Source organism: Patiria miniata, unplaced genomic scaffold (genome assembly GCF_015706575.1).
Source record: "Patiria miniata isolate m_02_andy unplaced genomic scaffold, ASM1570657v1 HiC_scaffold_3, whole genome shotgun sequence".
Classification (NCBI taxonomy): domain Eukaryota; kingdom Metazoa; phylum Echinodermata; class Asteroidea; order Valvatida; family Asterinidae; genus Patiria; species Patiria miniata.
Window position 1 is genome coordinate 8795090 of NW_024037069.1, and position 17991 is coordinate 8813080.

Here is a 17991-nt window from a genome sequence, read left to right on the forward strand (position 1 = left end):
AAAAACGACTATTGTTTCTGTCATGAAATGAGTACAAAATGTACTTTTGAGAGCTGTTTTTCAGGTCCAGTTTCGACCCGAACATGCAACTGTGTAAAAGTCGTCGTTGCGGGCAGCAAACAAAACACAGTAAACCGTGACGTAATAAACAGGACTCCCGATGCAGAGTAGCATACACGAGTCCTGTTTATTACGTCACGATTTACTGTGTTTTGTTTGCTGCCCGCAATGACGACTTTTACACAGTTGCACGTTCGGGTCGAAACAGGACCTGAAAAACAGCTCTCAAAAGTACATTTTGTACTCATTTCATGACAGAAACAATAGTCGTTTTTATTTCATCACACCTTAGGCTACATATACCCGAAAAATAACGGAAATGTCTTCGAGCATTCCACAACCTCTTTAAATTAAACTGCGGAGATCACACTGTCTAACATTACAGAAAAAAAGAATTGCACAGTAAAGAGAATAGAGGTTTTGTTATCCTATTGGTCTAAGGAGCCTGAAGTGTGGGTGCACACCTCGTCACCCTTTTCACAAAGAGCCACATATGTCAAAAATTATCATTTTTAAACAATGTACTTAACCATTTAAACAATGTACTTAACCATTTTGACATGATTCTGTAAGCAAAACATCATTAATTTCTAAGTTACATTAATGTTGCAAGGGGCAGAAATCTCGATAAATGCATTTTGCGTTTTCACGAAGAGCCACATACATTTGGCCCTTTGAACGCGTACAAAACCCATTGCACGGAAATACGTCAAAGTAGGTCAAATGAGATTTCCATTTTCACGAAGAGCCACATATCTTTGTTACATTTTCAGCTGCGCGCGCGTACTCACGTGCGCCTATGGAAATACACGTTGAACAGAAAGGGCCAATATGTCGGAAACCCGAATTTGCGTTTTCACGAAGAGCCATACATGTATATCTTTACTAATTAATTTCAACCAATTAACTGCTGTATTAAGTCTTATTACCGGGTTCATGTAAAAATTCAGCTCTCGTAGAATCGTGTGATGGTTTCCTTGCTGCACAAAGTTGTTGCAAAGTAGTATTTCTTGCAGTTTTAAAATATGAGAAACTTCTTTTGCGATTATCTCGAAAACACTTTTCTTCACAATCAACATAATATATATAGTATGTGGCTGTTTGTGAAAACGGTGACGACCTGAGCACAAGCCTCGTTCAACCTCAAGAATGACTTTTCTTCGCCGAATTAGTCTATGGGGCTCTGTGGGCCACAAGAGAGGACGATTTTGAACTCTTTACAGAGCCCCGTGGATGAAACAGACCGGTGACACCGCCTGTGCGTACTGCGTACATGTACGCGCGCGTCTCGCCCAAAGTATGCACGACTGATTTTATATTCTAAATGTGCACAAAGCCATAGCATCTTTGCGAGAGCGTCGGCGATGCGCTCGAATGTCTCTTCTGATGGTCTCCCCCAACTCACCCTTTCTTGACAGTGAGAACGGGGTACTTGTGCACGGAGCCCATAGACTTGATGACCTGGTTGTTTATACATATGCGCTTCCCTATGGGAGCCAGGTGGACGACAGCCATAAGCATCCATTAGAAAATGCACATGGTGGACGTCATGAAGTCACGGGTCTATACTACACATCACAATACGATATGACTGCAAACCCATAAGGAAGACACTGGATTCAATGAGACTTCAGATAAGACCACCGCCATTGCATTTACAGCCGGCAGAGTGCGTTATGGACAGGCAAGGCTACCGCCCCAGCCAGTGATGTGCCCATGGATTCAGCAACTGTGGTTGTTCCCATGGCAAACTCTTTGTACTTGGGGCTCTCCTGTTCAAGAAAAGAAAATCAACAGATTAGATGAGTTGAAGGGAAAATACAACATTTGCAAACATCAAAAAATAAAACTACCAAATCATTTTGAAATACCTTGCTGGACTGTTAGTGAATGACAGTGTAAAGCATCCTGTAAAATCATGGCAGCTGGTATACTGTCATTTTCAGGAAAAGTGGTATTTTTGTATCAATTTCCAACGCTGGTCGGCCGACCAGCATTGGAAAAAACTGGCTTTTTTCAAATACTGGCCCCAATTGACCATCGCACTTGTTTGCAATCGATTACACACCTATGAACGGGTACAAGCCAGCTAGACTGGTTCCCTGACCTTACAATTCCACAATGTATGTAAACTGCTCTGTTTCTTCTTATATGGAGTCAGGGAACCAAACTACAGGAAAATGATTGTTTTTCTTGGTTTTTATAGCATTTTCGTACCCAAAACCTCTAAAAAGTCAGTGTAACTATATTTGCTATATATTTCCAACTCCCCAATTCCATCCATTTCTGAAAATCACAGGAAAAGCAAATGATGAATATTCCCTTTAAACCTAGCACTGTAGCCAAATCAAGCTAATATCAAAACTTGAAGGTGAATGTTTAACCAAACAATGGCATTATGGCAAAGTAATCGACAAAAAAAGTTCATGTTCATGAGTGTTGCACTTGTGTAAACATCGTTCGGCATAACTTTTTTGTCCCTTGACTTTTTCATGGGCAAAACTTTGAAAGGCAGGTGATTTGATAGTGGAAAGTCTTAAACAATTTTTTATTCAAAGTAAAACAACTTCCAAACCATCTTATTTTTGTGCAATGATTTTTTGCAGTGTGATTACTTTGACATAACAGTACTGATCAAATGCTTACTGACCTAATTAACCTCATCTGAGTTACCCTGTCCTTCGGTGGAGTCAGGTTGGTGCCGTGGTTTTGTTCCTCAGCTTCCACCTCTAGGGCCCGGGTTCGATTCCTGCCCAGCCCCTATGTGGATTGGGTTTTCAGTCCCTAGCTGATTCCGTGGGTTTCCCAAGAACATTCTTCTGGGGTTTTTCTCCCACTTCTAATACTGTGAAATCTTCTCATTGTCTCCTCTCTTACAGGTTTCTTCAGGCTTTCGAGCTAAAGTGCCTAGGGCACTTTTGAGGAATCCTTGGTTTCATTACCAGAAATAAATAATAATAACAACTCCAACTTTCCCCATTTATTCCAAAATTCCACAGAGAAATATCCATGCTAGTTTTGTATTTCTTGATATTAAGTATCAATCCTAATTATCATCATATAAAACTGTCACCTTATGCAAATTACTACAACCCTTGGTTTGCAATGGAGTGCAATTAGCAAATTACAAAAACTGTACAAATACAGACAAGTTTGAAAGTTGATTTGCCTCGGACAACACTGTCACCTCAATGCAATTGACAAACTGGCCTAAAGAAATCTGAGTAACACATCTCTAACCCTCAAAGTGACTCACATTTTCTCTGATTTGATAGAAGGTGTTGACGTAAGCCGCTCCTCCTAGAAGCCCTTCAAACAGGATGATGGCAAAGACGATGGCAATACTTGGCATATAGGCGTAGTAGGCAACAGTGAACATCAACACTAGGACACCCCACTGGAAGGAATGTGAATGCAAGCATACGGTGAGACTTTCAGGTATTGAAGTCACCAATGGAATAGAGTACTGTGGGCTCGTGATGATCTGGTGCATTGAACTCATGATCATGTGGGTAATTCTGCAGGTTGTGGGTTCAAGTCCAGCCTGGGGTTGTGGTGCGCGTGCCCTTTGGCAAGGCACTTTGTCACTCATTGCTCTTCCCCACCCAGGAGTAAACTGGGTATCTGTGAGGGTAGACATGGTCAGGTATTTGATTTAGCAAATTGCACCGATATGGCAGCATTGAGCTGTATACTCCCCAGGGAGTGGAGATGGCCTTTGGAATGTTTTCATTGGCCCGGTGAGCCATAGATTTGTAAAAAAAATCAACAAAACATAGCCAAAGAAATATTTAGTATTTCCAAGATGATTTGACTTTGAATAGTAGTCTTTCTCATCATATCACTCAAAGCCTACCTGTAGAAGAGAAAAGATCCAAAGTCGTTTGAACTTGACAAAATTCACAGATGACCTGGAGATGAAGACACCTAGTTGGTACAGAACTTGAAACCTGACAGCCAACCAAAAAATTATGAACAGACTTTTTATTGTAAGAATTATTCATTCATGGGAACACTTACTTTATTCCAAATTTTCTTTGAAAAAAATTTGATTGCCTAACGTTTTTTTTAAATCCTGAGCAGTATCCTGTTGGGATCAAAATGTTAGGCCGTCTAATTTTGCTTGATTTGCACATTTCAGGTCAATCCAGTCAGAAAGCAGTTTGCAGCAGTTTTATTCATTCTCAGAATTTTCTTTTACAATTTTTACAATTTTTTTAATACAGAAAATTGCTGCAAAACATTTGTATGTAACTCCTGTTTACTCCTCCAACTTTTAATCTTAGTGAAAATAAAATTTGTCTACAAAATGATTCCTATTCTTTTGGCATGCTCTGACCCTAGATGCCATCCTTTATAGCCAATAATCAAGTTACAATGCTCAGTAACAACCAATTGACCAAAACTTTATATGTAATCTATAATAATCAATACTTCGTACCATCTGTACTGTCCCTGATGATCCAACCAAACTCCTTGGAAGTAAATCAGCTCGAGCTTCATCGGAAACACAAGAATAACAAAATGTTAAAGGGAATGTACAACATTTGCTTTTGCTGCAATTTTCAGAAATAAATGGATTTGGAGGATTAGTATGTTATAGCAAATATTGTTCAACTGACTTGTTTCACGTTTTGGGCTTGTTTATGCTGAAAAAACCAAGAAAACCAATCATTTTCTTGTAGTCTGGTTCCCCGACCCCACTTAAGATAACTAGAACGGCGAAGCCGCCATGGCTCGCTGTCCAAGGCAGGAAGGGAGGCTGAAGGTAGGGTTGGGGATGGGCATGATGGAAGGGGATCAGGATTCTTGTTGATGTGCCTAGGTGTAGGGGTCACTTTTTAAATGTCAACATAAAAAGTCAACAGATTACCTAATAAATACATGTGTATATAGGTTAGCCGTCACTGTATTATGGGGGAGTTTCCATTGTTAGGGTAATTAGGACCCAGTTGTGGATTTTTGCAGCCCCAACAGTGTCTTCTGCTCCCCATACTTGTATTACCATGGGAAAACTCTTGTGTAGTCGCCACAAATGCAGAACAAGAATGGGTATACATGTACATGTAGACACAGCACCATCACCACCTCCCCCAAACCTTACCCCATCCCAAAACCTTACCCCATCCCCAACCCGCCCCCCCCCCCTCCCCCACCCAACCCCCTACCCACACCCATTCCATCCTCCCCTAATCATCCCCACCCTATCACCTACACATACAAACCCCACCCAAACTCCAATCCCTATCTCCTTCCCCCTCCCCTGACCCGTACCCTTCCCTACCCCAACCCCCTACACCCACCTTCCCCATCTTCCCCTATCTGTCCTTACCCACCCCTACATATCCCCACCCTAACCCTTACTCGAATTCCAATATCCCGCCCACCCCATTCCCCCACCCATACATCCCCACCTGACCCCATGCAACCCCTACTCTGATCCCTATATACTGCCCCCTCCCCTTATCCAACCCCTACAACAACCCATCCCTACACATCCCCAACCCAACCCCTACTCCGATCCTATATCCCGCCCCCTGCCCAACCCCCTCCTAACCCAACCCCTACATCCATGCCCATCCTCTCCAGCCTGTCTCCCCTACCTGTCTCTCCCTACCTTTTGCCACCCCACCCCTACAAATCCCCACCCCACCCAAACCCAGTATTCCAACGCCTCTCCCCACCCCACCCCAACCCGCCCCGCCCCACCCATCCTATAGCTCCCCTACTCATCCTACTCACACAAACCCTAACTCCAACCCTATACCCCACCCCGACCCCACTCCACCATCCCCTACCCCATCCCTACTCCAACCCCATAAACTAAAAGATCAAACCAGAAGCTCATGCACATCCCCAAAATGCATAGTGTACATGTACATGTAATACCGGTATACACACATGTACATGTTATACCAGTATACATGTACATGTAACAATTAAAAACTTTAACATTTCCTTGAATTAAAGTTCCTCAATAAAATCATAAAATTTACTGCAATGATATGAACCTAACTGAAGTTATAGGCCTAGAGATGATACCTGACAACTGCATTTAATTTTTTTCCCCAAGTTAACTAAAACCAAAAACTTCAACATTTTTATCTAAACGCGGACGGCCGGACGGACGGCACGACGGACGGACGGGCGCCCTGACAGACGGACGGAAATTGGTATTACATAGGCTCGCATCTGCTTCGCAGCTCGCCAAAAAGGAGAAACGTAAAGACTTTGGGGAATTGTAAGGTCAAAGAATCACTCAAGCAGGTTTGTACCCCTTCACAGGTGTATAATCTATTGCAAAGAAAATGCGGAATAACTGAATATGAAAAAATAGGAACAGTTTTTGAAAAAGCCAGTGTTTTCCAATGCTGGTCGGCCGACCAGCGTTGGAAAAATACAGTTTTTCTTGAAAATGTCAGCACACCAGGAGCCACGATTTTACAGGATGCTTTAGAAGGTCAATCCCTAACAATTCAGTGAGGTATTTCGTGATAATTTGATCATTTTGTTTTTTGATGTTTGCAAATGTTGTATCTTCCCTTTAAAGGCCATCTTAAAGATACATAGGATCATCTGCGCTCTTTATGCATTTTTTTCATTTGAAGCAACAAAATTGCTAGAGATCTTTTTTTTTGAGAAAACAGAGAAAAGCTTGAATTTTGGGGGGCTCAGAACTGGATTCCCTTGCTAACACATATTCTGGATTTCACACATTCTGGAACTGGATTCTCTTGCTGAAACACAAAAAAAGTGAGCCGGCGGACAGACTTTTTCAACCACCTTCAATGATGTTCTGTTTTGATGGAAACCATTTCTGGCAGAAACACAATTTGGACAAGCCTGATCTTCACTTTGAGTAAAGGTTTTCTCATGTTCCTATGTGCCTTTTAAAATAAAATTTAAAAGTTTAAAGGGACACTGGGTCCTGGAACAGCCCAATTGGGCTACAAAACGCGCTTTGAACGAGATGATGTTAATCGAAAATAACATTTAAAAGTAGGATATAAACATCCACACAACTATCCTTTCAAAACTGGGCGTTTTTGTGTTATTCCTGTATTCCTGTAAATTCGAACTGTTTGGATGCTAGTTGTGACTTCATTCGTAAAGTGTTCGCCTTTTGCGGACATTGGAGAAACCACTTTTTTTGCACTGGTGATTGGTCACCGCGCGCTGTTCCCGAGACACACAACGTGTATATCGTACACTGAGAACGACACGAAAACGTATTCGTACTCCGTCATGTCCGATGTAAACAAGCGGGTTTTTTTCATCTTTCCTAAGGAACAGTAAGACATTAGGTTGGTTTCCTTTCAACCGAATGTTTGAAATAGGCTAATAAGTAAACAATCCAAAAACATGAAATTTTCGGGGATTTCAGGACCTAGTGCCACTTTAACAAAGAAACCGATGAGTACTTATGGATAATGTATGTGCATGAATTTTGAAAAAATGCCTTTGGACTTACCAGGCCTTGATTGATGAAATATTCAGCAAAATACACCAGCATTAGAGGAATCATGTACTTCAGGAGATGCTATGGGATGGGGTAAGATAATAAGGATCACAGCAGTGTTGGAGCAAAGGCTTTGACCCTCAAGGCCAAGGCCAAGGCCAAGGCTTTGACCCTAAAGGCCAAGGCCAAGGCCAAGGCTTTGACCCTCAAGCCTCGAGGCCAAGGCCAAGGCTTAACCCTCAAGGCCAAGGCCAAGGCCCTGTTTATGAAATGACCACTGATATAGAACTAGTTATAGTCACATGAGTGACACACATCATCACGCAAGGGCGGATCCAGAACACAATTTTTGGGGGGGGGGGGGGCAAAGAAATTTTGGTCCCCCCCCCAAAAAAAAAGTGGGTCAAAAAATTACGGCTTGGGCTTCGGGGCCCGCTTAAGGGCCCCGAAAAAATTGTGGATTCGAGATGCTCTGTTGTGCGATCTGAGGCAATTTCTGACCATTTTAACCGATGTTTTTTGAGAAAAAGATGGTGGTGTACTCATTGCTTGCCTTTATTACGACGTCACATAAAAAAAAATGGTTTCGTTTTTTTTTTGGGGGGGGGGGGGCATGGCCCCTTTTGGCCCCCCTGGATCCGCCCTTATCATCACGAATTGCTCGTTACGAAGAACAACATTTCTTTAATTGCAATCAACATGCTCGCATAGGCCTACACCGTTTTATGACTGCACTGTATCTATTAAAGTATAAGTTCAGGTCTTCAATATGGTTTAACTAAACAAAATAATGATTTACTTCTATATTGACACACAATTCTCCCAAGTGTAACAAATGGGGGATCCAAGAAACTGATTTGGGAAATTTTTATTTGCTGGCCCAACATGGTCAGAAATATCAGCATTATCTAAAACAGATACATGCAAATCTTTAGCACTTATCAGGGAGACATATACAACCAATCAGATCTATTCCATAGTTATATGCAATTAAAGTGATCATCTCATTAGCCCCACAAATGTACGGAATATATTTGCAGCAAATCTACTACAATGGTAACAAAATGTGATGCTACAAAAGTGGAAGTGTGCCCAACACACAATCTATAGGGTGCTTCCCTCCTCCATGGTAATACGATTAAAATGGTAACAGCAAAATTTCGAACAGATTTATCTGGAAAATGCAAAAATGTATGGGCCTTGAAGAGCCTTGACTCAAGATTGCAAGGCCCTGAACCCTCAAGGCCAAGGCTTTTGCCCTCAAGCCTCGAGGCCAAGGCCAAGGCCCTAAAATCCAGCCTTAAGGCAGCCTTAAGGCCAAGGCCCAGCATCAAGGCACTACATCACTGGATCACAGTAATTTAGGAAGAAGTTGATGAAGATTTTTTTTTAGGAAGTAAACACTGAAACCCCACACTGGGATTTGAAAGTTGACTTTAAAGAAAAAACTCAAGTACAACCATGAAGTGACAAACCTACCTGATACGTAACATCAACAAGGAAAGGAAGAAAGCACGAATGAGAGAGTGGTAACTAATGCTAGGTTCACACATTCCCGATTTTTAAGCCGAATGTCCGCGAATAGCAATTCTTGAGTAAATCGGGGAACGGTTCTTGGCTGCCTCGGAATGATTCTGTTAGTTCGGTGAAAGATCGTTAAAGATCGAGAAACGCCTCAACATATTTTGGACATGTTCAAAATTGTCGGGGTGATTTGGGAACCTATTTCAAATTTTGGTTTATTCTTGCTGTATTCATAACTAATTCTGGATATTCTTACAGCTTTCTGGACATTCTTACAGCATTATTACAAGTTTCGTAGAGTCATTTTTTGGTGATAACAGTCCAGAACCATGCCGATACATTACGAATGTATCAAGAAATGTACGAGTATCATAAGAATAACTTACGAATACACTAAATTGGCATAATTCTAGGTCTTTCTGGATGATTCTTGAGTTATTCGTACGTTATTCTTGACAAAATCGCTACAATTCAGTTTTATTCTGCACTAAATCGCAATCATTGAGCTTGGTTCAGTCTGATTCGGCTTCCAATTCGTACCTAGTGCTTGATTATTTGTGTTTCATTCTTAAGTTATTCTTACTAACAGCGAATAGGCGCTAATTTCTCCTGATGCCATCAAGAATTTGTATTTGGGATAGATCGCGTGTACGCGGCAATAATTAGGGAATGTGTGTACCTAGCTTTGATAAAAATAAAGCAAGATAAATTTTCATTCTCGCAAGTAGAAATACAAGCTGTTTGTGTAACTACATGTTTGCCCTGGAGCAGTGAATGTATCAACAATTACTGTCAACTGACGGCACATTTCTCTAGTGCACTTGGGGTAAGGTGTGTTCCTCTTCTGAGAAGATGCTCTTGTGTTTTTGGATATTCACATGGATGGACCATTATGCACACACAGTTGGTGCTCAAGGCTCTTAAGCTTCTTCATTATTTCCCTCATTGGGCCAATGAAACTGTCCAAAGACTATCTCAGCTCCTTGGGAAGAATACAGCTTGACGCTGCCATTTCGGTGCACAGCAGCTAAAATCAACCACAATAACCATCTCTGCCCACACAGGTACCCATTTTGCTCCAGAGTGGGGAGAAGCAACGAGTGACTAAATGCCTTGCCCAAGGGCACACACACCACAACCCCAGGCAACACCACACCACAACCCCAATGCACAACCGGCAGAATTGCCCGCAGACCACAAATTAAACGCTCCAGATTGACTTACTTTGATGTGGTAGATCCTCTCCTTTAGCATGAGATGCTCCTTTGCTGCCATCTTGATGTCTTGGTCTAGATCGTCCACGCCTTCTGTGGGTTCACATTCTATCAATCGTCTCCTTGCTTCATCCACTGGTTGGTCATCCCGATGGGGTTGCAACGTTGGGGCTCGGACTAAAATACCCCAGTAACTATGCAAACCAGTATACAACATTTAAAAATCCACTACTAACAACTACATGCAAATTCAGGGGCTGTGCTGAATATACCGAATATTCAAATATTCCATCTGCAAAACTAATATCCGAGAGGCATTTTTTCCATTCAAACAGTCTAAACATGTGGACAGTCTTGTGATGATGAAAAATGTCCACAATGTTATATTAATGTGTCAATTTGTCAAAATGCTGCAATGTAATAATAATAATAAAAAAAAAAAAAAAATAACAGGTTCTTATATCACCCTTGATCATTGGGCCAATTAAACTTTCCAAATACCATCTCAGCTCCCTGTGGAAAGAAGCTAATTCAATCACAATAACCATCTCTGCCCTCACAGGTACCCATTTACTCCTGGGCGGAGAGAAGCAATGAGTGACAAAGTGCCTTGCCCAAGGGCACACGCACCATGACCCCGGGCTGGACTTGAACTCACAACCCATGTAGGTTTTGGGACCAGTTGAAGTTTCCCCCCCCAAAAAATGACGTATTTGGCGAAGTTTAACCAACCACAAGCGTCTCCAATGGGCTCCTTGCACAAGTACCCCCTCAACGGTCAGAAAGGGAGAGTTTAAGGAGACCACTAGGAGACTGATTCGAATGCATTGCCGACAATGCCCGACACTCAAGCCAAGATGCCGTGGCTTTGTGCATCCAGAATACAATGAGCTGCATGTACTTTGCGCTTTACGTGCGCAAACTAGTATGCGCACATGTGGTGTGTTTGGTCCACGGGGGTCTCAAGAGTGATAAAAAAGCGCCCTCTCTTGATCAAGCATAGAGCCCATACTCAAAACAAAAAGTACATTTCCCAAAAATGTTTGATTTGATCATTTTATTTATTACCTGATTACCATGGCAACTGGTACGATCAACATGACAAGCAGCGAATCCCTTGGAGTCAGTATCTCGGTCAGACCTGCATAAGACAACGCACCAATCAAACCAGCGGCACCAGTACCGGATGACCACGTCGAAACAACATTCCTGACCAAAAAAAGGTAATAATTTACAAAAACAGAAATTCTTACTAACTAGAATATTTGTAAGCATCCTTCATGGCTCAGCGCATTATGGGTTAGCAAACACCCAAACCAACACGCGGGTCACATGAGTTGCTCTAGGTCTTCAGTGTTTTTATGGGGTTCACTCCAGTGTTGTAGTCGAGTACTCTTTTCTGAGTACCGAGTACTGCCAAGTACTTTGGTTACCGAGTATGACTACTTGTACTTCTGAGAACAAGTACAGGTCTCGGAGTACAAGTCCTTGTACTTCCAAGTACGAGTACTTCTATTTCCTAATACGGCCATACCGCAAGTGGTTCATTGTGCGGGCCCAGGCCCAGTCAGACCGATATACAGACCCACTCACGGCTAGCTGTTAAATGTGGAAACTTTGATTTCGCTGCAAGCCAATCAACCATTTCCAATTGAAAGTTCGATAATAAATTAAGGTTGTGGTAAGTCAAGCTATACAGTTTTTGTTCGAGTACTGCTATTCGGGTAAAAGTAATTTGCTGCCCGAGTACGAGTACCGTCATTTCGAGTTTGGGTACTTTGACATTCAAGTACGAGTATGAGTACTCCAAAAAAAGTAATCGAGTAGTACTCGAGTACGAGTACCGAGTACGAGTACTACAACACTGTGTAACAACAAATGTTTATAAGACTATGCAGAAATTATACCAACATAAAACATTGTAAAATGAACTAATTTATGTAAGATAATAAATTCAATATTTTCTTACTTGTCATAAAATGACATCAGACTAACGTATGTGAATTCACCTAGGCCTGCAGACACACTGGCAAAGACAACTCCTAGAAACAAAAATAACAAGATCCATTGAGAGTTAGTGCTAAGTGTAGATTATCGCGAAGGGTTGTGGCCTCATGGTTAAGGGCACTGGATTCGTGGTCTGCGGGTAAAGCTGCAGGTTGTGGGTTCGAAGTCCAGCCTGGGGTCATGGTGCGTGTGCCCTTGGGCAAGGCACTTTGTCACTCATTGCTCCTCTTCACCCAGGAGTAAATGGGTGCCTGTGAGGGCAGAGATGGTTGCAGTGATTGAATTAGCTTCCTTGCGCCTAGCAGGCAGCATGGAGATGTATATTCCCCAGGGAGCTGAGATGGTATTTGGAATGTTTCATGAGCACGAGTAATAATGATGTGCATGTAGTGCCTTGAGCACCAGTCCTGGGCCCAATTTCACGGCCCTGCTAAGCACACAAATTTTGCTTAGCACAAAAAAAGTCTGGCTTATAGAAGCAGGTTATCAGCCAAAAAGTCCATGTCATTTTCATGCTAAGCAAACAACAGCTGAATACCAATCACTAGCAATATACATCACGTGGAGTTTGGCTGGTAACCTGCTTTTATAAGCCAGATTTTTTTTGTGCTAAGCAAATTTTTGTGCTTAGCGGTGCCGTGAAATTGGCCCCGGGTGGATACGTGGACTTTATAAATACCCACTATTATTATTATGATGAACGCTAGTGGTAATGCTATCAGACATGAGATCCACACCCAAATCGACCTTTTTGGGATGTACACCCATGTGTTTTCTGTCCCAAAATTGAACATCGCAATGTGATATCAGTCCGGAACTCGTCCATGCCCTCTGCCATGGATAATCAATGCCAAATGTAAAACTGCAAGAAAATACACCACAAGTAATAATAATAATGTAATAATATGTGGTGCTTATATAGTGCTTTATACCTATCAATGCCCTTCATCATTATTACCCTGCTCATTGGGCCAATGAAACATTCCAAATCCATCTCAGCTCCCTGGGGATTATACAACTCAATACTGCATGCCAGTTCGGCGCAAAGCAGCTAAAATCAACCACAATATCTATCTATGCCCTCACAGGTACCCATTTACTCCTGGAGGGGGGGGGGGAAGCAATGTGTGACCAAGGCACATGCACCATTAGCCCCAGGCTGGACTCGAACCCACAACCTGCAGAATTACCCGAAGACCACAAATTCAACGCTCCAGACCACGAGGCAACGGCACTCCACTCAAATGTACACACAACAACTTACTGATCTGATACTTTGTGTGAACCACAAAAGCAAATAGACTGCATGTAGTCAAGCTGGGAATATAGGAGTACTGAAACTATGTGTTCACCAGACCATTAACAACCGTTAACGAAGTTATACAGGTGTGGGCAGGATACCGTCATCCAATGAAAACATCTATTCATTTTCACAACAGTTTCATCGATTGGTATGTATTACCATTCAGCACTCCAGACTCAAGAACCATCGAGTTTCATGAACATAGGTCTGGGTGCTAGGTAAGCCAATGTAAAAATTATTCCCAGATGACCGCTCCATCTATAAACAAGAAAAGCCCTAAAACATTTGATATTTGTCTCAAAGTGGTTTATTTCTTACCCATCAGACTCAGGGCCACAACGTGAACAAACGAGACAATGAGAAAACTGGATGCAGCAGCAAGTACGCAAATGGCGATTCGCACACTGGAAAGAAAATACAAGGGACAAAATGTATAGTGTAATGAAATTAAATACAACCATTGTTTAGAGTGGCAAGGGTGACCAATGAAATGTTGCCAAGGGGGGCATAGCCAACGAGGGCGTGGGGGGCATAGCACACACTCCCCCCAAATAAAACACTGACGATCATCCAGCAGCCCCCCCCCCCCCTCCCACCCACTGGAAATTTGTTTGCCCTTAAAATGGACATGGTTAACGGGTTTGACAGAAACTGGTGGCCCTCCACTGTAACATCCAGCCCTCGCCACTTCCCCCCCCCCCCCCCCCCCCCCCCCGGTGAGAATCCTGGCTACGCCGCTGACTTCAACTGATTATAGGTAGCTCTATTCAGTTTTAATTTTGGCCTTGCTAATAGAAACATGATTTTCTCAATCAGACTTGACAATTTCAATAAAAAACCACCGCCAATTTCTCAGTTTTGACTTGACAAAATATTGTATATTTTCATTGGGCTTAAAGTTGACTCACCCATATGGAATGTAGTCGGCGAACCACGGTGCTGTCAACTTAATGATCAAGGTGGGGAGAATATCAGCTAACAGAACAGCCTGCATAGGAAATAAGTTATAGATTACAGATATAAAGAGATTAAAGATGGTAGGATGGCACAGTGCGTAAAGCACTTGCCTCTCACTGCTGTGGCCCAGGTTCGATTCCTGGTTTGGGTAATACGTGAGTACAGTTGTTCGTTGATTCTCTTCAGGATCCTGTGCCAGGAGAGTTTCCGGATTATATAATAATGTTCTTAAAAAATATCAGAACCAAACTGAAAAAAAGAAAAATCTGGAATCTTAAGGCCAAGGCTTACCCCTGTTGAGATTGGGTTGCAATCGAATCGGCCAGCGGACGTGCTGTTGGTCAGGTTATACATGGTATCTGGAGGTTCCACATCCTGACAACAAAAGAGGAAAAAAATATCGCCACAGATTCAACATTTTGAATATGAATGATAGACCGATTCACTAGGCTCAGCCCATTTATGGTTCGACCAATCACAGCCTCGATGTGACCAATCGACCACTTTATAATAATGTCAACCGGTCCCTCATTGAAAATGTACAGGGGTCCAAACCAATTTTGTCTCAATTTGTCCAGGATTTGTTGCTTTTTTTTGTTGGAAAACCCCCCTGAAATTGGCAATACATAGGCATGACTTTCCGGCCTAGGTGTATTTCTTGGGGCATAGAATAAAAAAATTAAAAATTGCTTTTGCCCCGTACGCATGAGGGCAATGGAAATCAGCAGGGCTCCTTTCCACACGAGTGAAAAAAAATAATATCGTGTGCTTCGGAGTACCCGTCCACTAGATTTCGTGATGAGTCGAGGCAGGCTTCACAGGAATCTCTGTTGCTCTTTTATATTTAAGCAGTGGATATTTGGCCGGTGCAGGTTATCATTTAGTCAATGTAATTTTCACGAAGGCCTTCTATGATTAGCTCACATATAAAACCAGTCAAACCTGGATAAAGTGGCCACTATGAACAGATGGCAACAATGGAAAGGTTGAGTAATTCATGTGCAATTGTTGTCGGGTCCAACCAAACCGAGTAGGTGGCCTCTTCATCAAGGTGGGCAGAGTGGCACGTTTGACTGTACATCGACTGGCCGTGCCAGCTTCCTTTTTAAAAATATTTGTTGTCTGAAGGTTGTCTTTGATGCCTTCGGTAAACTAGTGTTTACTTAAAGAAAGCTGGTGCAGCCAATATGGCAAATACAATGTACCAGTATATAGGGCCTATCCGTCAATCAGAGAAAATAGCGTTTACTAAAAGAAAACTGTCGCCGGCTGAAAATCCACTGCCTTTTACTTAACAATGTAGATAGGAAAACATAGGAAACCAACAACAAGCTGCTTTGAAGTATTATTTCACTAAAATAGGCCTACTTTATGCAGAAAAACACTTCATGTACATGTTGGTGATGCAGTCTGTCAAATAAAAAACAGTACATTGGACAAACTTTTTGTTTGTGAGATAGATTTGTACAACAGATACATGTAGTTCTACAAATCTAAAAAAAAAAGTAAACAAATATGAACTGAAGATGCAGACCGACACCAACACCAACAGAGATGTGGTAACATTTGGAACCCACATCTTTCAAACAAAATGTGAATATTCCTTACACTTTCTGTCTCTGTTTCTTTCTTTTCTAAGATGTCATAGGCAGCACTCAGCATGATCACATATGCGTAGTTATTGCACAGTCCAAGTAACCTATTCAAATTAGAGAAGAAAAGAAGAAGTAATACTGTGTATGAGAGTCCCAAAACTTAAGGTACTGAAAACATGCAATACAAGAAAATAGACTGGCGCCTGGAACAACCAGTCACACAAACATGTACCTTCACTTCAGTACAGCATCAATCAACTGCCAAAAAAATTATCCAAGATGGGGTTGGGGAAACGATTGATGTTGATAGGCGCATAACAGAAACAAAACACTGATGAAATAAAAAAATGTAAGTAAAAATAGACATGATAGACACCTATCACTGTAACAGAATCAGCATGATCAGTAGGCCCGTGAACGTGGTGTGTAAACAGTGCCGCGTGCATGGGTCTACATCATGATGTAGTCCGAGTAACTTGGATCCAACTTATCGCCTTTTTAACATTTGGACATGGTCTGGCGATAGTATCGCCAGACCATGTCCAAATGTTAAAAAGGCGATAAGTTGGGTCCAAGTTACTCAGACTACATCATGATGTAGATCAGAACTGAATGAGCTGGTTCGCATATATCGAAAATATCACACCCAACATTTTCCCAACATCAAGTTGTGTTTTTCAAAAGAACAAAGGAAAGAATTTTTACGAGTTCTGTTCAAAGCTGACTTTTGCACATGACTGTCCAGTACCAAAGTGACTTTTGCAGGCTAAAGCAGTCCTTTTTCTTCAGCTAAACTCATGTTAGTTGTAATTTTGAAAGCACTTTTAAAAGAAAATGTGACTTTCCTACCGTTTTTTTTTTGCAGTTCGCCATCTTGCTTTTTTAATATATTTTCTGTTTGTCGTCTTTAAGCCCTCATAAATCAAAGCCCTGCCCTCTTTCTACAAAATTAAACCTGCTGATATTCAAGAAGGTACATGTGTATCATTGCCAACTGTTCAAATGTGTCAAGAAATATCAGAATGTCACTTTTGCATGTTTTGAGTGTGCATTTGGTCAGCTGTTTTGGTGAGTCTTTTGTTTTAACCTTATACAGGAACGGGGGTCCTAGGGGTAAGGATTACCAAACTGATTTTAAGACATGAATCTTGGACTGAGAAACATTTCCAGTTTTGTTAGGAAATACTTTAAAGAAAAGTTTAATTTAAAAAATTCTTGGCTCTCCATAAACTTTGTACACAACCGCTGAAGTGTTTGCAACATTCTTTTCAGAACGAAGAACACAACGGTAGACAATACGTTCTTTTGTGAATGTTGTAATGACTTATTACTTACCAGAAAGCCACCAAGTTTCTAATCTTGGTTTTCCTGTTATTCTGCCGAATTGCAGCGGCTGCCGCCATCACCGGCAACTCGTCCGTCATGTCCGTTTCCTCCATCATGTTGGCCGGTTCTATCTCTTCTGATCTAGTCAAATTGGACAGAGGTAAATCCGGAGCTTCACTGTCTGGATGACGTACAAATAATTCATTCATAAGCCCCTGAGAGCTGGATCGAATATAATCAACAACAACATTTAAATTTTAATCGACAAGAAGTTAGAACTTTTCATGTATGGATGTCAAATTGGCATGAAAGTGCACTTCAAAGGGCGCCCTCAATTGGCAGTTCAGTGAACATGTCAAAACTTAGTCTTGGTCCAAGACTGAATTTGTTTGTCCTGTAATCAATCTTTTTGGTAAGGAGTTGTTTTACTATGCGTGCTATAAATCTGCAGAATATGGATTGTTGCCTTTTCTGCACAAAAAAAACACAGCTAACTCGATTAATTTGACGTCTAATAATAGAGACCAAATTACTTTCATTTTGATA

At 41.7% G+C, this 17991-nt stretch overlaps 1 protein-coding gene across 2 annotated transcripts; it reads right to left on the bottom strand.

Annotated features, from left to right (window-relative positions):
* Nucleotides 1–1070: 1070 nt before the first annotated feature.
* LOC119738378 (battenin-like) lies at nt 1071–17898 on the bottom strand. 2 transcript variants are annotated; one of them, XM_038213252.1, is made up of 13 exons: nt 17455–17893; nt 16133–16223; nt 14816–14899; nt 14476–14555; nt 13886–13971; nt 12227–12299; nt 11326–11466; nt 10268–10451; nt 7532–7600; nt 4502–4557; nt 3917–4010; nt 3317–3457; nt 1072–1832 (listed from the first exon to the last, which is right to left on the bottom strand). In XM_038213252.1, exons 1-13 carry the CDS (start codon nt 17652–17654, stop codon nt 1716–1718), a joined length of 1416 nt encoding a protein of 471 aa, XP_038069180.1. In that variant the 5' UTR covers nt 17655–17893; the 3' UTR covers nt 1072–1715. The 2 variants fall into 2 exon arrangements, with proteins under 2 accessions (XP_038069181.1, XP_038069180.1); XM_038213253.1 differs by lacking the exons at nt 3917–4010; nt 4502–4557; nt 7532–7600 and having other exon boundaries at nt 1071–1832; nt 17455–17898.
* Between the last annotated feature and the right edge of the window lie 93 nt (nt 17899–17991).

Coding starts and splice junctions, on each gene's coding strand:
- LOC119738378 (XM_038213252.1), bottom strand. CDS start 17,654: ATGAATGAATTATTTGTACGTCATCCAGACAGTGAAGCTCCGGATTTA. Junction 14,556..14,815: donor GCAACCCAATCTCAACAGGG/GTAAGCCTTGGC, acceptor TTTCCTATGCAG/GCTGTTCTGTTAGCTGATAT. Junction 4,011..4,501: donor CATCAGGGACAGTACAGATG/GTACGAAGTATT, acceptor GTTGGCTGTCAG/GTTTCAAGTTCTGTACCAAC.